Source organism: Natator depressus, chromosome 21, assembly GCF_965152275.1.
Source record: "Natator depressus isolate rNatDep1 chromosome 21, rNatDep2.hap1, whole genome shotgun sequence".
In the NCBI taxonomy this organism is placed as follows: Eukaryota; Metazoa; Chordata; order Testudines; family Cheloniidae; genus Natator; species Natator depressus.
In genome coordinates, this window is record NC_134254.1 from 9,764,671 (window position 1) to 9,785,659 (window position 20,989).

Genomic DNA, 20,989 nt, shown 5'->3' on the forward strand with positions numbered 1-20,989 from the left:
CATCTGGCACGACGTGCTGCCCTTCTGGAGAGCCAGGCAGGGGCTCCTCCTCCGCGGGAGAGGCACTCGAAGGGCTAGGGTGTTGAGAGAGACCTGGCCCATCTCCTGCTGGCTCACTGCGCCTCTCCTCCCTTTCGCAGCTACGACTCCAACCTGAACGACTCCCGGGACGACAAGAAGAACAAGTTCGCCAGCACCATGGAGTTCGTGGAGGATTATCTCAACAACGTGGTGAGCGAGGCGGTGCCCTTCGCCAACGAGGAGAAGAACAAGCTCACCTTTGAGGTGAGAAGCCTGCGCTGGCCCTGCCGGGGAGGGGACATTCATCAGTGCTTTGAAGCAACCCCGAGTGGGGGCATTTCAGCAGAGCCTGGGCCTTATTCCCTCGAAGATGCAAGGAGGCCACCTCTCACTGCTGTACAGGGGCCCTGCAAAAACTTGGCGGCCAGTTTCTGGTCACACCATGGGTGGCCGTCTTGGAACTGCCAAGTCTTGGCGCAAACTGGGCCACCATCTTGGAATGGCCAATTGCCACTGCAGACCGGGCAGCCATCGTGGGAGTCCTTACCCTGTACGGTTGTATTCCTCGTCTGCTCACGGGGTGTGGGAGAGAACTGGAGTCTTTCTGTCCTTCCTGCAGGTCGTCAGTCTCGCCCACAACCTCATCTACTTTGGCTTCTACAGCTTCAGTGAGCTGCTACGCCTGACGCGCACTCTGCTGGGTATCATAGACTGTGTCCAGAACCCTCAGCTCATGATGCAGACCATGTACAATGAGGATATGGCGGGTAAGGCTCCATGGCTGGCCTGTAAGCACCTGCTTCCCTGAACGGTCTCAATTCATTGATGACCTCAGCTGAAACTGGTGGGCCTGACTATCTCTGGAAGTGTGGGGTGGGGCAGCTACCTGGGGCTTCTCGCCTCTGCGCTCACAGCCGGGAGCAGGGGGGAAGTCGCCCGGGGCTTCTCGCCTCCGATGGGTAGATCCGCACTGGTGCTCCCAGTGCAGGGAGCCAGGACCATGGTGGGCAGTGGGGAGCCCGGGCGGCAGCCAAAGCTGGGAGCCTGGATGGCAGCCTGGCTTGGAGCAGAGACCCGCTGGGGCCTGGGGAGCTGGCTTTCTTGTCAATTTCATGGCTCCAACAGAGCCATGTAATTGACAAGAATAACAGCCAATGTAAGGAACACAGTGTCTACACAGACACTGCGTCGCCCTAACTGCATCGACATAAGCCCTACGCCTCTCGTGGAGATGGAGTTATGACATTGGTGTCGTAGGGCAATTATATTGGTGGGCGCAAGGCTGTAGTGGAGACACTGACGACATGCCTTATGTCGACCTAACTCTGTAGCGTAGACTGAGCCTGAGAGACGGGGTTAGCAAGAGCTTGGCCTCTCTCAGGTTCTGGGGGAGGAGCTCGGAATTTGACAGCAATAGTAAGTAAGAAATGCAGGGACACGCCAGGTGAATAATCAGCCTCCCCATTTATCCTCCAATAAAATTAAAGCAGTTTCCAGTTTGGTGGAAGTTTGGGAGGGTCCTTATGCCAGCCGCAAGGTGGACTTGGAAGCCCAGCTCTAGCCCCCCTCAGTGTATTAAAGCTGGCCTCACACATTAGCCTCTTGCCAACCTTGGCTGCTTCCCTAGGGAAGAACGTGCGGAAGTCCATCCAGGGTGTTGGCCAGATGATGTCCACCATGGTCCTAAGCCGGAAACAGTCCATCTTCAGTGTCCCAAGTCTCAGCACCGTGGTGGCCTCTGAGCCCATGGACCGGGAGAGGACCATAGAGAATGAAAACATTGTTGTGATGGAGACCAAGCTGAAGATCTTGGAGATCTTGCAGGTGGGAGCCCACGGTGATGGAAAAGCTGGTGCATGAAGCTCAGAGGGAGGGAACAAATGAAATGAGGAAGCTGCAGGTTCCCGTGGACTTCTGCTATAGACCAGTGCCGCTGGCCTCTGGTTAATGCAGGGCTGGGGTGGTCAGAAGGGAAGGTGGGGACGGGGCGGGAAGCTGCAGCAGTGTGAAGAGGGTGGTTTCCATGGTGAGGGATTCACTTCTACACTCCTTCTGCCCATGCTGCTCCCCAGTTCATCCTGAACGTGCGGCTGGACTACAGGATCTCCTACCTGCTCTCCGTCTTCAAGAAGGAGTTCATAGAAGTCTACCCCATGCAGGACAGCAGCGCGGATGGGACAGCTCCAGCCTTCGACTCCACAAGTAACTGTCTCTCCATCCCTTTTGCTCTCTACCAGCAGTTCCAGTCTCCAGTGCAGCTTAGATTTAAAGGGCCCCATATGGCATGTTAAATACCAGCTGATTATTGGGAACACAGTGTATGGCTCTGATAAACTCTCTTAGCAGATGGAGAGGGATACATGTTGCATTGAATGGGCTGGGTTGGACCTGGATTTGATTGTTTGGTGCCAGGGCCCAGCAGTGGTTTGGGAGGCTTTTGCGTGGAGGAGATGGAGGTTGAAGGAAATTAGGGACACGGACACTTTCACTCTGGTGTTTCTAAGGTGTCTCTCCCCGTGGTACCTAGTATCAGCTCAGTAATAAAGGTCTGCATCCTCCTTCCCTGGCTTCTCTTTCCTTTTGCCGATTTGCTCCCCACTCCCCTTCTGTTGTTGTGAGCTTTTCCCTTTGCCACAGTTAAGCTCAAGGTTAAAGGTGGTGACACCTCCCTCCCCGCTAAGGTGACCAGATGTCCCGATTTTATAGGGACAGTCCCAATTTTTGGGTCTTTTTCTTATATAGGCTCCTATTACTCCCCCACCCCCCGTCCCAATTTTTCACATTTGCTCTCTGGTCACCCTACTCCCCACTTCCCATATGCTCCTTCCTCACAATGAAATAGCAGCAGGACGTGTGTGTACGTAGAAGAGGCCAGTGGCTCAGCAGAGAACTACCGAGGGAGGTGCTTAAAGGCAGGGGAGGTCAAGAATCTGCGGATACGGTGGTGAATGCTCAGGTACCACGCTGATGAACAACCTTGTGACGACCTAGAGATAGCCCAGTCCATCCAGAGTTCAGCAGGGCAGCAAACGCCTTTCCCCTCCCTGGATTGGGAGTTGAGACTGTTTCCCTAGGAATTCCCTAGAAGTTTCGTTATCACCTTCCATTGGGGCGGGGTTGAACTCCCTGCTTATGGCCCCTTTGGTTTCTCTCCTTTCAGATGCAGCAATGAACTTGGACAGAATAGGGGAGCAGGCAGAGGCCATGTTCGGGGTCGGGTAAGTGCCTCGGTCCCTTCTTTCCAGTGGAAAATGAATCTGTCCTTTGCTATTCCCTGTAGATAAGTCCCGCTCTCCTATGAAGAGGTGGATTGCTGGTGGCTGAAAGCCTCAGGGAGCAGAGAATGTGGGTGGCCTGGGGCTACCATAAAGGCTACCATAGGAGCCCCTTATCAGCCATCAGGAGTGGAATGGGCTAGCACAGGGCCAGCACAAAGCCAGAGGGAGTCCTTATTGCTGCTGAGGACTGTGGCCTGAGGAGCGGATTGTTACTCACGGCATGGTCTCTCCCCTTGGCTTCAGGAAGTCAAGCAGCATGTTAGAGGTGGATGATGAAGGAGGGAGGATGTTTCTCCGTGTGCTGATCCACCTGACGATGCACAACTATCCCCCGCTTGTCTCCGGCTCCCTCCAGCTCCTCTTCAAACACTTCAGCCAGAGGCAGGAGGTGCTGCACACCTTTAAACAGGTAACACGGCTGGGGGCCGTCCAGGTGTCCCAGACCCTCTCGCAAGTCCTGGCCCACACCTGGGGTGCAGTTGGCTGAGGGGGTTGTAAATAGGGTACACTAGGTGTGAGTCTAAATCCAGCCAGGCTGGCAGGGAGCAAAGGTTGAGTCCCTCTGAATGCGGTGTGGAAATGAGCGGGTGAGGTCAGTCCAGCAGCTAGCTGGTGCATGTCCACAGCGTTTGGCACCAAGAAAAGGTGCATGGTGGAATGGCCAGATCTGTGCCCACTAAGGGAGTCCCATTGGTGCAGCTCCTTCCTTAAACTGCTCTGGTAGGGATGCTGCAGATCCTGGCCGTGCCCGGCAGGAATCAAGTCTAAGTGGTCTTGAGAGCCTCATCTGTGGGAGGTGGACGCTCAGGGTTGGGTAACAACATCACACCCAGGCCTGATAGTGCCATAAATGTAGCTTTTAATCAGCTGTTTCAGCCACAGCTGCCCCTGAGTCTTCTGGACTGAAGGTGGGGGAAGCAGAGAGCTGAGTGAGGAGAAGGTGGATGGACACCCACGCTTGGCTTTTCGTTGCACACCGGGTCCTCAGTGAGCAGAAGGGGCTGAGGTTCTCCTCGCGTTGCAGGTCCAGCTCCTGATCTCTGCTCAGGATGTTGAGAATTACAAGGTGATAAAGGCTGAGCTCGACAAGCTGCGCATGATGGTGGAGAAATCTGAACTCTGGGTGGACAAGAAGGGCAGCCCCAAGGGGGAGGACGCAGGGGAAGGGGCCAAGAAGGAGAAGAAAGAGGTAAGAACCTGAGCAGCTCTCCAGATTGCAGGGGATGGGCTGGATACAGACACCCCTGCGCCATTGGTTCAAATCCAGCTCAGGCCAGTGACGGAAGGATATTCTCTCTCGGTTCAGCCCCCTGAATTGGGCATGCCAGAGATGGGTGTTAGTGAGGCATTCAGTGCAGGAAGGCAGCTGCTCCTGGGGAAACGGGCAGGTGTGGAACCTTGGCCGAGGCTTGCTGAAGGTCCAGGTACCCTGGATCACTCTTGTCCACGTGCTTGTTGACACCCTCAACAAATTCTAATAGACTGGTGAGGGATGATTTCCCTTTACAGAAGCTAAGTTGACTTTTCCCCAACATATTGTGTTCATCTATGTGTCTGTTCTTTACTGTAGTTTCAATCAATTTGCCTGGTACTGAAGTTAGCCTGTAATTGCCAGGTTTGCCTCTGGAGCCTTTTATAAAAATTAGCATGACATTACTCTTTCATTTATCGATTTGTTCCGATACCTCTTATATGGATACCTCAATCTGGGACAGTTCCTCAGGTCTGTCACCTAAAAAGGATGGCTCAGGTGTGGGAATCTCCCCCACATCCTCTTCAATGAATTCAGAGGCGAAGAATTCATTTAGTTCTCCACAACAACATTCTCTTCCTTGAGCGCTTCTTTAGCACCTTGTTCGTCCAGGGGCCCCATCATTGTCTGACAGGCTTCCTGCTTCTGTTGTATTTAAAATTTTTCTTGCTGTTCGCTTTTGTGTCTTTTGCTAGTTGCTTTTCAGATGCTTTTTTTGGCCTGCCACTTGACTTGCAAGCTCCTTTATGTATTCCTCGGTAGGATTTGATTTCCACTTTTTAAAGAACATCTTTTTGCCACTAACTGCCTCTTTTACTCTGTTGTTTAGCCATGGTGGCATTTTGGTTTTGGTCCTCTTACTGTATTTTTAATTTGAGGTATACATTTAGTTTGTGCCTCTATTGTGGTGTTTTTCAATAGCTTCCATGCAGCTTGCAGGCATTTCACTCTTGTGACTCTTTGTTTTCATTTCCGTTTAACTAGCGTCCTCATTTTTGTGTAGTTCCCCCTTTTTGAAGTTAAATGCTACTGCGGTGGGGTTCTTTGGTATTTTACCCCTGACAGGAATGTTAAATTTAATTACATTGTGGTCACTCTTACCAAGCAGTTCAGCGATATTCACTTCTTGCTCGAGATCCTATGCTCCACTTGGTACTAAATCAAGAATTGCCTCTCCCCTTGTGGGTTCCAGGACTAGCTGCTCCAAGAAGCAGTCATTAATGGGGTCTAGAAATTCTATCCCATGCTGAGGAGCCATGCACTCAGTCAATATGGGACACCTACCCATTATTATTGGGTTTTCTCTTTTTGTACCGAGAGATGTTCCTCTCTTTCCTTCCCTTTGTAGCACACTGCAGATGAGGAGGTCAGTACCCCTGAAGAGAAGAGCAGCGAGAATTACAAGATAGTCAAAGGGGTAAGTAACAGCGAATAAATATTGTCTCTGGTAACATCACATAGCACCAGCCAGCTGTGCAGTGGGACTGCCTGACCTAGCCAGGTCAGTGGGGAACATTGGACTGGAGTTGTCTTCATGGTGTTACATACAGCATCTTGCACCATGGGTAAGGGACTTGTGAGAAGTCAGGGGTGGAGCTGGCAGCTTGCGTGCAAAGACATGTGAGACTCGGGCTTACATTTAAAAGCTTAGTGCAGGGGGAGCCCTATGAAGTCATCAAACCCTGTGCAATAAAAGTCAAAGGCAGGACTTGTGCTAGGGGACAGAGGTGAGGATTTGTGAATGACACTCAGGACTCTCACTCTGCACGAGGAGGGACACAAGGATTTATGAATGAGACCCAGAGTCGTGTTGCTGGACGTGAGGGTTTCTCAGTTGATTGAGGCCCTATGCTAATTTTTGCTATTCTGCTTGGTGAGTTGCGTGATGGAATTGACTCTCCCTTGCGTAGTTGGACACAAAGGGGCCTGTTCTCCCCTCTGTCTCACCCACGCAGCCCAATGACTTTAAGTGCGTACGCCTGGGAGAAACTTGACCCCAACATTTTGCAGGGCTTCCAGGACAATCCCAGCTGACATTGTGCAGCCAGGGCAATAAATGCTGGTGGGTGACATCCTAATCTTTTCCAGCCTGAAGGGTCATGAATGCAAGGCAGGGCCTGGCTGTGCAGCCTGCCAGCTGGGGCTGCAGATGTTGGTGCAGGGGGAAAAGTGAGATCGCAGCTGCCCATACGTAATGCGACACCTTCCATTTGGCAACATGGAGGATCACAGGCCAGATTCTCAGGCTACGCTGATGTAAACGCAGCATTTACTCCACGGTGCTCAGTGGAGTGGCTCTGGGTTTACACCAGGGAAACTGAGAGCAGCGTACTCCGTCAGCCAAGGCTGGCCTCCCACTTAGAATCATAAAATATCAGGATTGGAAGGGACCTCAGGAGGTCATCTAGTCCAACCCCCTGCTCAAAGCAGGACCAATCCCCAATTTTTGCCCCAAATCCCTAAATGGCCCCCTCAAGGATTGAACTCACAACCCTTGGTTTAGCAGGCCAATGCTCAAACCACTGAGCTATCCCTCCCCCCATCCATCCCTCCTTCCACTTGTGGAAGCTGGGTTCAGAGGAGGCGGCCGGAGAAGAACCGTGCCTTTGATCTCCTGGGGGATGGAATGTATCTGCAACCTGTTCCCAGACAGGCTGCCCCTCTGGCAGCTTGGCTAGAGAGCACCCAGGGTCCGAACCCTAGAATTCAGGGATAGGACGGGCCTGTTCATGCCTGGCAGCTGGCCTCGTTGGGGCCAGCGTAGGGCTGCGTCCTGCCGTGTGTGTGTGTGTGTGTTCTAACGCTCATTCCTCTTCTCTTGTGCCCTGGGGGCGGGGTTCTCTCTCCAGATCCTGGAGCGGCTCAATAAAATGTGTGGGGTGGGTGAGCAGGTGCGCAAGAAGCAGCAGCGCCTGATGAAGAACATGGACGCCCACAAAGTGATGCTGGATCTGCTGCAGATCCCCTATGAGAAGGTGGGCGAGTGGGAAGCAGGGCGGGGCTGGGCTGGGCTGGATGGGAGTCGAAGGCAGCAGCCCCAGCGCATGTTCAAGCAGCTGGGATATCTCCGCGCGGGGGTCAGTCGCTCAGTCCATGCAGCTCTGGGTTTGCCAATGGTTTCCTACATACCGGATGCCCGGAGGCAGCGTGTCTAGTAGCTAGAGCAGCAGACTGGCTGCTGGGACTCCTGGGTTCTCTTCTCAGCTTGGCCACTGACTCACTGCACGACCCCGGGCAAGTCACTTCATCTCCCCAGGCCTCAGTGCCCTTCTCTGTAAAATGGGGATAAAAAACTCTTACCCACTCTTGCAAAGTGCATTGTGGGGAAAGGTCTGTATGCAGGAATTACTAATCGTAGGACTGGAAGGGACCTCGAGAGGTCAGGGTCCTATGGCGTAACGTCAGTTCTGACAGACAGGAATGGACCGAGGAGCCATCCAGCACGGTATGCAGTCTATAGCAGCATGCCTCAGCCCAGGTCCAATGCGCCTGTCTGCACAATAGTGTCCAGGGGGTGAGATTTCCTCCTTGACCCAGCTGTGGATGCAGAAACCTTCTCGGTGCCGTCGAACCTGATTGATTTGTTCTTTGATGTGCCACAATGTGACCCTAGGAAATGCCATCTTGGGAGGGGCGTCCTTGTGCTTCTCATGGCTTAGGATGTCTCCTGGGTAGAATTCCTCAGACTCCTCCTCCAAGAACTCATTCTTCTCTGCTCCCCCTTTGCTCAGGGTGATGCAAAGATGCTGGAGATTCTGAGATACACCCACCAGTTCCTACAGAAGTTCTGCGCTGGGAACCAAGGAAACCAGGCCCTTCTGCACAAACATCTCAACTTGTTCCTCACCCCTGGGGTAAGAGAGGAGGCCTCTCCCCCCGCTTCCCCTCGGGAGAGCTCAACATGGAACCAGAGGAGTGGGCTGGGGGATAGATGGGGATTCGTAGACAATAGAGATGGAAGAGACCGATTCTGGTAGGTCATCTAGGCCACCCTGGTCCCTCTACCCCGCTGGCCAGTCCTGGATAGTTCACTAACATTTCACATGGTAGTGCTTGCTCTCTAGAAGGGTGGCCTTGCGATAAAGGCACTAGACTGGGGCTTAGAAGACCCGGTTTCAATTCTTGGCTCAGCCCCTCACTTGCTGTATGACCTCGGGCAAGTCACTTCACCGCCCCGTGCCTCAGTTTCCCCACCTGTAAAATGAGGATGGGGATGCGGCCCAGCCTCACAAAGGTGTTGTGAGGCAAAGTCACTAATGTCTGGGAGGCTCAGATGCTAGGAAAGCTGATGGAAAAGCCAACAAATAAATACGGAGATTGCTAGAGGGTGGCAAAGCACCCTTTGCACCCCCCCCCCCCCCCCCCGAAAGAACAGGGAAGGAGGAAAGTTCTACGCAACCCTGCAGGATGGTTGGGGGGTTGCTTGGCTAAGGGTTGTGAAGGCCCAGCGGGTGGGGGTTTAGGGGTTCAGGATAATGGTCCAGGAGCGGGGAGGGGTGTTTGGAGAGCATGGACAAAGGAGAGAGAGACCCAGAAGAAGGGAAGAGACATACCTGCAAGAAGGAGAGCAAGTGGGGGGGGAGCTGGAAGTGTACCTGGGTGTTTGGGGGCTCTGCGTAGCCCCTCAGCCTCACGCAGGTGTTCCCCCCCCCCCCCCCCCCGCAGCTCCTGGAGGCCGAGACGATGCAGCACATCTTCCTGAACAACTACCAGCTGTGCTCGGAGATTAACGAGACGGTGCTTCAGCACTTCGTCCACTGCCTGGCCACGCATGGCCGCCACGTGCAGTACCTCGACTTCCTGCACAGCATCATCAAGGCGGAGGGCAAGTACGTCAAGAAGTGCCAGGACATGATCATGACGGAGGTGAGAGCCCCCTCCCCTTGGGGGTGTGTGTGTGGGGGGGGTGTTCAGGTGTATAGACAGACCCAGTCAGAGAAGCAGGGCTGTCTCGGGGAGCAGGGTGGGGGCTCAGGAGGGACGCCTGTGCAGATCCCAGGGCCCCAGCTGGTTGCTAGGGGGCACTGCACTCTTGGAAGCCGCATCCTCTGGAGGAGATGGAGAAAGCAGGACAAGAACCCTTTTAATTTCATCCCAGCCTGAGGAGAGATTGTTCCTACCCAGAGAAGGCGCTGTCCGCACTACATCTGAAACCTTGCTAACCCCCGTGCTTGCAGTCGTTGCTTGCACCATTTCCACCATTGTGTGGGCAGACTCATGCAGCTGAATTTTCACCTTTGACAATCAGGCCTAACATGTCTCATGTTGGGCTCCCAAAGCCAGTGGCAGTTTTTAAGAATACTGGCCTTCACACCTAGACTGTTTTTAAGCTGCTTGCCTTAGAAATATCCTGCAACGGGGAGTTCCAGAGGTTGGGAATTTCTGCGCTGTGTTGGAAAATTCCCTATTTCCATTGTAAATGCACTGTCCTTTAATCCCTGAGTGGCCCCTTTGGGGGGGGGGGGGAAGCTGGCTGTTGCCTTTCAAGGCTTTTCCATCCCCCCGCCACAGATCCATGACCTTTGCTCCTTCCCCACAGCTCACCAATGCCGGGGACGACGTGGTGGTCTTCTACAATGACAAGGCCTCGCTGGCCACCATGCTGGAGATGATGACAGCGGCCCGGGAAGGGGTGGAGGAGAACAGCCCCCTCATGTACCACATCTCCTTGGTGGACCTGCTGGCTGCCTGTGCCGAGGGCAAGAACGTCTACACGGAGATCAAGTGCACATCCCTGCTGCCGCTGGAGGACATTGTGCAGGTGGTGACGCATGAGGACTGCATCACCGAGGTACGGGGGGCGGGGAGGGCACTGGCACCAACTCATAGAGCCAGGGAGATGGGCCGGGAACTCAGAGCCGTGGGTGCACTGGAGAGAGACGAGAGGAGGGAGCAAGAAACACACCCAAGAATGGGGAGAGTGGGGGGATGAGGTAGGCTGGGGAAGGGGTTCTGACTTGTGGTTTGTCCCACCTCTTGCCTGGCAGAAAGCGGGATTTGTGCTGGGGAGTTCAGAGCTCCTGCCGCCGAGGTCGTGTGGTTATTTGGCTGCGGTGCTTCAAGCTGAACCCCTCTTGTGCCCCTCGGTCCCTCTGGGGGCAGTCGTAGTTCGAAGGGCAGGAGGGAGGCTGGGGGCTGTGTTTGCCTTGCTGCTCTCCCACGGCCTCCTGTAGGGACTGAATTCCCCTCCCTGGGCCCATCCCCCTCTGCCCCTGCAGGTGAAGATGGCCTACGTGAACTTCGTCAACCACTGCTACGTGGACACCGAGGTGGAAATGAAGGAGATCTACACCAGCAACCACATCTGGACTCTCTTCGAGAACTTCACCCTGGACATGGCCACGGTGGGGGACGGGGCGTGGAGTGGGTGCTGGGGTGGGGAATGGGGTGGAGGCTCCCACTGACAACTCTCCCTTGGGAGGGTGGACACCAGGAGACGAAAGTTGCTGGATGCTCCACTAGCTTTCTCAGAAACCTAGAAGCAGCGGTGCAGGCTGGATACCATGGTGAGGGGAGCCAGCCAAGGAGCTGGAGAAATAGCAGAGCCCAGCGTGCTGTAGCATTGGGAGCAGGATGGGCAGGTCAGGGGCAGTGCTACGTGGCACCTGTGTTCGGCGTAACAAGGAGCTGCTCCACGCCATGCTGTCCCGGCTGTGCCATCAGGACTGCGGGGCTGACACATCCACTCTGCAGCAGTACAGAGCCTTCTCCAGGGCACAGCTGGCCCTGGGAGCCCAGGGGCAGGTGCTGGGTAGGGCGTGCCCCACAGGGTGTCTGAGATGCCCTCGCAGCGTGGATCCCCCCAGCTCTGCTGGGTGCGTGCACGTCGGCGTTGCACTTGTACCAGTGTGTGCGCCCACCCCCCGGGCTGCAACGACCCGGTGTCTCCTTCCCTGCAGATGTGTAAGAAGCGAGAGAAGCGTCTGACGGACCCCGCCCTGGAGAAGTACGTGCTCACCGTGGTGCTGGACACCATCAATGCCTTCTTCAGCTCCCCCTTCTCGGAGAACAGCACTTCCCTGCAGGTAACTAGGGCCCTTTCCAGAGTCGAGCACAGCAATAGGCTGAGGGCCCCAGCTCCCCTGACGTGGCCCAGGCCAGGAGAGGTGCCGTCTGTGACCTGGAAGCTGCAGACGGCTCAAGAGTCGATGACCCTCAGCATCAGGATCCCACCGGTTCTGTTGCTGTCGGGGATGGAAGTCTCTGGATCATAGAGCCAAACCCGCCCCAACGTACAGTGGCCACGTGTGGCAGGGGTCTGGCCAGACCCTCCCTCTAGAGTGGCAGGAGCACTGATGTGGGGAGGGGCCCCGCCCTGCAGTGGGCTGGGAGACCTGGAAACCAGCTGAGTTTCACCTGCTGAGGGGTTTCCTTCCCTACCTGAGACACAGGCCCGGTGCACAGAGAGGAAACTTAGAAACAAGCCGAGGGAGGGCAAAGGGGGCCGAGGCTGGTGGGGCTGGTGGCTTTGTGGCATAGGCAGCAGAGCTTGGGGTGGTATTGAGGGGCAGAGCCCAGTGGGGCCGGAGGGGTCTCACAGAGGGCAGACGCCTGACTGGGTTGTGTTGATGGCTAAGGTACCACCCACACTAAGGTTTCTGGAGGGAGTGAACTGCAACCTGGTCAAACTCAGCAACTGGAGCAGTCCCTCAGACCCGGAGCAGAGCTTGGGGGGTGGGGAGACCCCAGTGTGAACTGAAAGAGGAGGCAGGCTGCGTATGGGCCCTAGCAGAGGCCTGTAAGAAGCACCAGCAGCAGCGATGGGTCTGAGCTCACACCATGGCCCCAGATAAGGACCTGCCTCCTGTCTCTTGCAGACCCACCAGACCATTGTCGTGCAGCTCCTCCAGTCCACCATGAGGCTCCTGGAGTGCTCCTGGCTACAGCAGCAGCACAAGACCTCGGTGGAGGCCTGTATCCGTACCCTGGCCATGGTTGGTAAGGCGCTAAGGGGACCGTGTCTCAGGAGATTCCTGGTATTTCTGGCAGCTGATGGGGCCTGAAATAAAGCTGGAACTTATGCCGGTTTTCCTTAAGTCTTTGACCCTCATCCCGTCAGCTGCTGTCTGACTCTTGAGGAGGGCTATAAATGCTGATGGGTCACAGAGGGGAGAGGCTGGTTTAGTGGTGAATGCTCTGGGCTGGGAATTGAACCCCCAAAACTTTCCGATGTGATTTTTGGACATGTTATTTAATCTCTCTGTGCCTAAGTTCCTCCTCTGGAAAAGGAGGGCAATGCTATTTCTCTTCCTTCTCGGGGGGTGTGGGATAAATGTATTCGTGTTTGGGACACACAGTGCTGGGGGTCAGACGGAGGCAGGGTGTGGGCTGAGCACTGAACTGATCTGTTTGGGGTGCACAGGGAAGCAACAGCCCAGGTTGCTTTGCTCCTGGTTAGGGAAATGACCAACCTCATAGCACCGGGCGTGCCAGGCACTTGGCCTGCGGAGCCGCCCAAGCCAGCGCGGGTCTGGATCCGCCGCAGAGCTGGCGCTGTGGTGTGGCGCTCCGCCCTCCGTGCTCCGTCTGAGCCTGCTCTGCTTTCAGCCAAGAGCCGCTCCATCGCCCTGCCCATGGACCTCGATGCCCACGTCAGCTCCCTGCTGAACAGCAGCTCCACCAGCGCCTTGCAGAGGAGCGCTTCCAGCTACAAGACAGCCACGCGGACCTTCCCCCGTGGCTTGGCCACGCCCAACCAGTGGGACTACAAAAACATCATTGAGAAGCTGCAGGTGCGGGCTGGGGGGAGCCCTTTCCGGGGGGTGGTCCTGGCTCCAGGTGAAATCAGGGGTATTGAGGACTCCTGATGGATTCGAACAGCAGCAGTGCCTCCTGCCCACACCCCTGAACTGCAGGGACCTCCCTCTGCTTCAGCCGGCCCAGCCCATTTGATTCTGGTCCTGTCGGCTGAGCCTGCCACCAGCTCCTTTCACGCCGCGACCGGCCACGCCTGCACCCAGGCATGGTGCAGTCCCTGTCCTCTCCTGGCTGCCCCTCGCTTCCAGAGGGCCAGAGAGGATGCAGACCCTGTGGCTTTCCTCCCTGTGCGCCGCCTTGCAGAGGAGCCTGCATGCAGCAGCCTCTGAAGCGGGGAGGCAGTCAGTTGACCTGCTCCAGCAGACTTAGAGCCTGATCCATCCAGGAGTTTCCCCAAGCCGGTGCAGCTCTGTCCCATTCCCAGCACAGGCCGGTGCCTCGTGGGCCCAGTCTGGCCTTGCAGGTGCACGCGAGGCCTGGGCCCAACCCTGACGGCGGCGTCGTTTGCAGGACATCATCAACTCCCTGGAGGAACGGTTCAAACCCCTGGTGGAAGCCGAAGTGTCTGTCCTGGTGGACGTTCTGCACTGCCCAGAGCTGCTCTTCATGGAGGGGACCGATGCCTACCAGCGCTGCGAGAGCGGGGGCTTCCTCTCCAAGTAAGGGGGTGGGGTAGGGGGTAGCCTCACAGCCGACTCTGATCCCAGCATCCAGCTGGAAGGGGTCGGTCCCTCCTCTGCTCTCCCCTGTGGGTGGCAGTGGGATGTGTGTGAACCCACAGGAGGAAGGAGGTGGAGTCCTTTCCGAAGAGGATGGGAGGGCTCAGGGTGCAGAAGGAACTGATGGGTTCTTGCTGTGTTTGGCCAGGCTGGTCCAGCACACTAAGGACCTGATGGAGAGCGAGGAGAAGTTGTGCATCCGGGTCCTGAGGACGCTGCAGCAGATGCTCATGAAGAGGAACAAATATGGGGACAGGGTGAGTACCTGAGGCACACGGTCAGGAGACCCACAGTAACCCCCCAGCCTGGTGCCTCTTTTCTCCCTCTGGCCTTTCCGTACAATTCTCAGGCTTGCTTCCCCTCTCCCTTGCCTTGGGGTCAATCGGGAGTGACTCCATATTACAGTCGGTGGAGTCACATCTCTGGGTTTTGCAGACACTCGGCTTTCACCCACGCCCTGGCCTTTTATGTGGCACATGCAGGACCTTATGCAGCTGGTGGGGGGTTGGGAGATTTGTCCCTACCCGGGGAGCTTTATCTCACTGCCCCTAAGGCAGGGGATTGGTCTGTGAGCTGTCGGGCATCTGCCACTTGAGCGCAGACCCACGGTGTTTATTTCTCACGTCAGGGCAACATGCTGAGGAAAATGCTTGTGAGTAACTACCTGCAGAACAAGAAGTCGAGCTCCAAAGGGGAGATCGTCGACACAACCGGGGGTGGTGAGCAACTTGGTGTCCTTTGTCTCCCCTCCGCGCCGGCTTTCTTCCCTGTCTCTTCTGAGGCTCACCCACACGCCTTGGGCTTCGGGCTTCTGCATTTCAAGCCCTTAGGATAGGGGACCACATCTTCAGCTGGTGTGAATCAGCCTTGCTTCCCTGAGGTCAGCCCTTACCAGAAGTAGGGTTTTGCCTGCAATTCCATACACAGGGAAATAGACGCGGGTTCTGTGGAACTGGAGTTTTCAGTCTCGTCCTTCCATTGATCCGTTCTAGGGAGTCGTAGGACCCTGTGGCCATAGTACGAAAGGGCTTTGCAAATGTTAATGACTCATAACTCTCCCCTGGGAGCAGATGGGGAAACTGAGGCACGGAGCGACTGAGGGACTTTTCCAGGGTCACATAGGGAATCTGGCAGCTCAGTGCCTCGACCCAAAGTCCACCCTCTGCTCCTTAGCTTGGCTGTAGAATTCACTACTGCGCCTCCCCAATGTTGCCCCTCGCTCCAGTTTTTACCTCTCATGTTCTTCCATGCGTAGGCCAAGACCAGGACTGGTCAGTCATTGCTGCCATCCAGTGCCGGCTGGACAGAGAAGGGGCCACCAAGCTGGTGTCGGACCTTATCATGAACACCAAAAACGAGAAGATTTTCCAGGAGAGCATCCTCTTAGCCATCCGGCTGCTGGACGGCGGCAACACGGAGATACAGGTCTGGGGGTAGTGCTGCATTCCCAGCGTGTGCACCAGCCCTGGGGAGAGCAGACGTGGAGGACTTAGGAGAGAGGGTTCGGTTTGTGTGAATGCAAACCTTTGTCTGAAACTCTCACTGGAGCGAATGCTGCATTTGAGAGTTTGAAAAAAGTGTCTCTATAGAATATTCGCCCATCCCTGCGCTTAGTGGTTCCGGCCAAGGCAGATGTAATAAAATCCCACCAGACCGACTGCTCACGCTGTGTTCCTCGGCCCACCAGAAATCGCTGGCGATTAACGTTTCCAGCCTAAAGCTCCTGAGAACCTAAAGGTGCAAGTTTCCTATGACTCTAGTGTAGTCAGCGCCCTCTGCTGGGTAGTTCTAAAATAACAGGGTGCTGCAGCTCCGAGTCTAGTGGTGGGTTATATTCCTTTGCTCTTTCGAACCCTTTGTTCAGGAAACGTGGATGCAAACTAGTGAGACCACCCACGATGAGTCTAGGGTCCAAGATGCTGAACTGGCTACAGCTTGTGTTTTTCAGGTTCTACCTTTGGACTTCCTTGATAGTTAAAGCTCAGCGTGTAGTAGAGGGTGGGATGAGAGAGGGAAGAAAGGGGAGGTGAATTATCCATTCCCTGTATGCCAAAAGGACTGTTATTTCCTGGGACTTGATTAGGGGGGTTGCATGTGCATGGCCCTGCCCTTGAGATTTGACTTGGTCAGCGACCCTGATTCACATCTGAGTGATGAGAAAAGAAAGTAGTGTAGTTCTGGGTTTACGCAACCAGATCACTGGTCTGTTCAGTCCGGTATCCTGCTTCCTTCAATGCCCAGCACTTTGATGCTGTAGAAAATAATGAAAACTCTTTTATAGCGTGCAAAGCTACAGGCAGGGGCAGGACTTTCTTCCTGACCCCTGTGCTTGACCAGCTTGTGCCCTGAAGCATGAGAAGTGGTCACCCTAACCATAGCTGTATAACTGCAGATACTATTGGTCGTGAAACTATCCAGCTCTTTTGAAACTCCAGGCACCGTATCAGACTTAGTGGGAGAGACAAATCCCAGAGGCAGCTGGGGAAACTTCGGATCGTAATGTGGACATTTTTACTTCTTGTCTTGCTTCCTCCACCCCTCCCTCTCTGCCCAGAAATCGTTTTATAACCTGATGACGAGCGACAAGAAGTGTGAGAAGTTCTTTAAAGTGCTGCATGAACGCATGAAGAAGGCGCAGCAGGAGACCAAGTCCATAGTGTCGGTGAACATGACTGACATTGGGAACAAGCCCCAGGAGGACAAAGACACCCCTGACCCTGGCACTAAGGGTAAATGGGAAGGGAGGGTACCATATCTACCTGTGTGATCCTAACCCTGGCTCCAAGTATCCTACCCATAGGAACGCTAACCCTAGGGCAGGGTTACAGTGCCTAGCAGTAGGGTCCTGATCTAGCCAGAGGCAGGCTCTCTAGATAGCCAGCTTAAAGATGCATACAAGCTGGCCCCATCCAAGTAGCCATCAGGGGATGTGTTTGTCCCCCTTGAGTACATTCTCTCTGGGTAGGCAACCAGAGTTCCTGGGTATGACAGTAATAGAGATTGGATTTCCCTTTAGGACGAGGAACCTTCATGCTGTCCCACGCCCCATCTCGGCACCCCATGGCCATTGGGTTTCGAAAGGGCCACGACACTGGGGAGCGAAGCCAGAACAATGAGATGGGAATGTCGATCTTGATCATGGAACCTATTCTTCGGTTCCTGCAGTTGCTCTGTGAAAACCACAACCGGGACCTCCAGGTTTGTAAGCAGGGGTGATGGCGGGCCGTTTGTCTCACTGGGTAGAGGAGTGGGACTCAGGAGACCTGGGTGCTATTCCTGGCTTTGCAACTGGCCTGCTGGGTGACTTTGGACAAGCCTCTTCCCCTCCCTGTGCCTCAGTTTCCCCATGATACTCACCTGCTTTGTAAATGCTTTGCGATAGACAGAAGAAAAGCGCTAGGTAAGCTTTGTGTGTTGTTATTGTCATAAGTCCTGGTCACGGTCTGTATATACAGTTAAATGGCATGGGCCAGACATGTTCAGGGCCCTCTTTACAGCTCTGATCACTCCTACTGCCAAACATTACTGTAGGGGGCAGAGTATCAAATTCTGCCCTGACCTGCACCCCGTTGGCTTCCCTGGGGAAGAGAGGACCAGGAAGGGTGTGAAGGGGGGCTGCAGAGACTGGGGCTGCTGAGTTGCAGGCCCTCTTGGAGGTTTTAGCCTGGTGGTTTGTTCTGCAGAACTTCCTCCGGTGCCAGAACAATAAGACCAACTACAACCTGGTGTGTGAGACGCTGCAGTTCCTGGACATCATGTGTGGCAGCACCACGGGGGGGCTGGGCCTGCTGGGCCTCTACATCAACGAATGCAACGTGGCCCTTATCACCCAAACCCTGGAGACCTTGACGGAGTATTGCCAGGGACCATGCCATGAGAACCAGGTAATCCAAACACCCAGCACCACGGAGAGACAGCACGGTTGGCTATGAGGGCAAGGAGTGAGGGGCTGGCTAGATCCTCTGCTAGAGACCTTTGCATATTGCTCTAGATCTCGCTTGTTCCCAGGATGCCTGGGATTTTGTACCAACAGCCTGGTGTTCCCCAGGCAGCTCTCGGGACACTGCTGAGGGAGCCCTGCTCCATCCTTTCCAGAAGGCTGGGGGCAAATAGGGCCACGGTTCTGCTGAGGCTGATTCAGCCTCCCTGATTTTGGGGTGTCAGCGGGTACAGAATTGGGACCGTTCAGAGAAGAGCAATGAACGCTGGGGGGATGGACGTGTGGGCGGAGGTTACAATCACTAACGCGTGCTGCTGGGCTAACTTGGTTGCTGTCCATGATATCCCAGGAGGGAAGGAATTGTTCAGAGTCGCAACTAGAAGCAATGCAATGGAATTAGGAAAGCACCAGTTAGGCCGACTCTCAGGAGAAACCTCCTGGCAGTAGCCGCCCCAGGGGGAAGGCATGGGAGCCCGGTTGCTTGAGTCGTTTCAGACTAGGCAGGGCAGAGCAGTGAAGAATGGGCTGCAGGGGACAATCCTGCGTCTCTCCCACCTGTAACTTTGGGCTTAGACGAAGGAGCGATGTGATTGGCCGATGGGGATTCGTAGCCGGGTAGTCATGTGACTCGTTCCCGCACAGGTGGGAACTCTGTACCCACAAACGATGCTTGGAAATGGGTCGATGTCGCTCTCACGGGCATGTGGTGGTTAGTGTTTCATTCGCTCTTAAGGAACGTGTGTTAGAGGCTTTCACCCTTGGACCTGCGCCGGGCATGTAATAACTTCCTGTCCTTGATCATTCCTTCTGTATGCATTAGGGGACCGGATGTCCCGATTTCATAGGGACAATCCCGATATTCGGGGCTTTCTCTGATACAGATGCCTGTTACACCCCCCCCCCACCCCTGTCCCGATTTTTCACCCTGGCTATCTGCATCTAAGAAAAAGATCCCATTGCCATCATCAAGGCAACAGGGAGTGAACATGGCTTGTGCCAAACAAGGCTGTAACGATGGCTGGCCAGTACGGACAAGGTCAAATAACATGGTTGAAACCCGCTGTAGGCTTTATGTCTGGATAGTTTTTAGCCATGTATACCTCAGTTCTGCTGTGTTTATAACCTAGTTAGGCCACTGTGCTGGGAGCATGTTGGTCAAATGCAGCTGATCTGGTCATGTAGATGGGACCTAGGGCCTCGGGCATTTCATCCCCTAAGCCTGAGCCCCTGTGAGTGTGTGGGGAGCCTGAGACATCAGAGGGGAAAGCTGAGGTCAAGAGAGCAGAAAAGAATGTGTGGGACAAACCCTGTGTGTGTCACTCCCCAGAGCTGCATTGTGACGCACGAATCTAATGGCATTGACATCATCACGGCCCTGATCCTGAATGAGATCAGCCCCCTCTGCAAGTACAGAATGGACCTTGTCCTCCAGCTGAAGGTCAGTGGGGCAGCTTGGAAGGGGGTGTGAGGATGGGATGTCTCGTGCGTGTGTGGGGGCGGGTGGGGGGAGCAGGTACCGAAGAGGGTTTATGTAGTGGAAGGTCTCTGGCCAGTGTCATACAGGAGGTCAGACTAGATGACCACAGTGGTTCCTTCTGGCCTTGGAATCTGAGTCTAGCATGTCTGTAGGACTCCGTAGTGTGTCTATGGACCTTTAATGTATGTAGCACTGGACATCCTGGATGGGTGTGGTGTTGGCAGCGTTGTTTGTATGGTTTCTGTGGTGTGGGGAGGTGGTCTCTGAAAAGCGTGGGATACTGAGCGTGGGTGGGGAAGTCCCTCTCCAGCATGTGTGAGCAGGTGGGCTCTGTAGCAGAGCGTGACTTGGTGGGCTCCATAATGTGCGTCTCTAGAGTGGGTGGGCGTGTGGCTTGGTCTCTAGCGCAGGGGAGCTATGGATGGGTGGCCGTGTTTCTGCATGGCGTGGCATGTTTACGGGCCTCAGGCAGAGGTAGAGGGTGCCTGTGACACACTGGCTTACCTAAGTGGGTGTCTGTTCACCAGGACAATGCCTCCAAACTCCTGCTGGCCCTGATGGAGAGCAGACACGACAGTGAGAATGCCGAGCGGATCCTCATCAGCCTTCGGCCTCAGGAACTGGTAAGGGTGGGCAAGCAGGGAGGGATGCTCTTGGCCTGGGCATAACTGCCTTTGGGAGACATGCAGGACTTTGCATGTTAGAGACGTGGGGGAAGGGAAGGGACAGAGGTCTGAATCATTGGGACAGACCTAAAATTCCAGGGAGCCTTTGAGCCAAGGTGGCTCTCCCTCCCCATCCTTCTCACCCTTGCTCTTGACTTCCTCGGGTCAGGGCTGCGAGGTTGTGCCATGTGGTTGTGTGTGGAATCGAGGTACAGCTGGTCTCACTGCAGTACTGTCTAACAAAGGTAGTTTATCTGGCCTCCATTACCATACTGCCTGAGCACCTCACAATCTTTAGTGTATTTATCCTCCCAACCCCCCCCCCCCCCCCCCCGGTGAGGTAGGGCACTGTTGTTATCTCCATTGTACAGGTTGGGAAACTGAGGCACGGCACGATTAAGTGACTTGCCCAAGGTCACACAGGGAGTCTGTGGCAGAGCAGGGAACTGAACCCAGGTCTCCCAAGTCTCTACCACTAATCCCGCCTTCCTCAGTGGATAGTTGTCTGCATCACACCTCCACTCCCACAACTGACGCTAGTTACACGCACACACCTCTTTGGTGGTGGTCCATGGAGCCTTCCTTGGTTACGGGGAAAAACAAATGGGACAGGGAAGAGAAACAAAATATTATCGCTTCAAAACGTCCCCAGGGCAGTGCAAAACTTTAGCCACGTTTCTGGCTGGCGAAGTGCACAGCTGACTTGCTCCCATGGTTGCCTTTACAGGTTGATGTAATTAAAAAAGCCTATCTCCAGGAGGAAGAGTGCGAGAACTCTGAGATTTCCCCCCGGGAAGTCGGGCACAACATCTATATCTTGGCCTTACAGGTACCATCTCTTCAGCTGTTTTTCTACCATAGGTGCCCGTCTGCAGAAGCC

At 54.9% G+C, this 20,989-nt stretch overlaps 1 protein-coding gene across 1 annotated transcript in view; it reads left to right on the forward strand.

Annotated features, from left to right (window-relative positions):
- Nucleotides 1-20,989, forward strand: part of ITPR3 (inositol 1,4,5-trisphosphate receptor type 3) — an 82,597-nt gene that overhangs the window by 47,123 nt on the left and 14,485 nt on the right. The window contains exons 20-45 of the mRNA XM_074936463.1: nucleotides 141-285; nucleotides 641-788; nucleotides 1,649-1,845; nucleotides 2,094-2,223; nucleotides 3,182-3,239; nucleotides 3,543-3,708; nucleotides 4,324-4,488; nucleotides 5,900-5,968; nucleotides 7,401-7,526; nucleotides 8,283-8,405; nucleotides 9,217-9,417; nucleotides 10,091-10,342; nucleotides 10,770-10,895; nucleotides 11,451-11,576; nucleotides 12,369-12,489; nucleotides 13,099-13,283; nucleotides 13,819-13,967; nucleotides 14,176-14,284; nucleotides 14,656-14,746; nucleotides 15,283-15,452; nucleotides 16,582-16,756; nucleotides 17,044-17,225; nucleotides 17,711-17,911; nucleotides 19,295-19,405; nucleotides 19,972-20,067; nucleotides 20,837-20,938. Of these exons, the coding sequence (XP_074792564.1) occupies nucleotides 141-285; nucleotides 641-788; nucleotides 1,649-1,845; nucleotides 2,094-2,223; nucleotides 3,182-3,239; nucleotides 3,543-3,708; nucleotides 4,324-4,488; nucleotides 5,900-5,968; nucleotides 7,401-7,526; nucleotides 8,283-8,405; nucleotides 9,217-9,417; nucleotides 10,091-10,342; nucleotides 10,770-10,895; nucleotides 11,451-11,576; nucleotides 12,369-12,489; nucleotides 13,099-13,283; nucleotides 13,819-13,967; nucleotides 14,176-14,284; nucleotides 14,656-14,746; nucleotides 15,283-15,452; nucleotides 16,582-16,756; nucleotides 17,044-17,225; nucleotides 17,711-17,911; nucleotides 19,295-19,405; nucleotides 19,972-20,067; nucleotides 20,837-20,938 (3,724 nt within the window). The remainder of the gene's footprint in view (nucleotides 1-140; nucleotides 286-640; nucleotides 789-1,648; nucleotides 1,846-2,093; nucleotides 2,224-3,181; nucleotides 3,240-3,542; nucleotides 3,709-4,323; nucleotides 4,489-5,899; nucleotides 5,969-7,400; nucleotides 7,527-8,282; nucleotides 8,406-9,216; nucleotides 9,418-10,090; nucleotides 10,343-10,769; nucleotides 10,896-11,450; nucleotides 11,577-12,368; nucleotides 12,490-13,098; nucleotides 13,284-13,818; nucleotides 13,968-14,175; nucleotides 14,285-14,655; nucleotides 14,747-15,282; nucleotides 15,453-16,581; nucleotides 16,757-17,043; nucleotides 17,226-17,710; nucleotides 17,912-19,294; nucleotides 19,406-19,971; nucleotides 20,068-20,836; nucleotides 20,939-20,989) is intronic.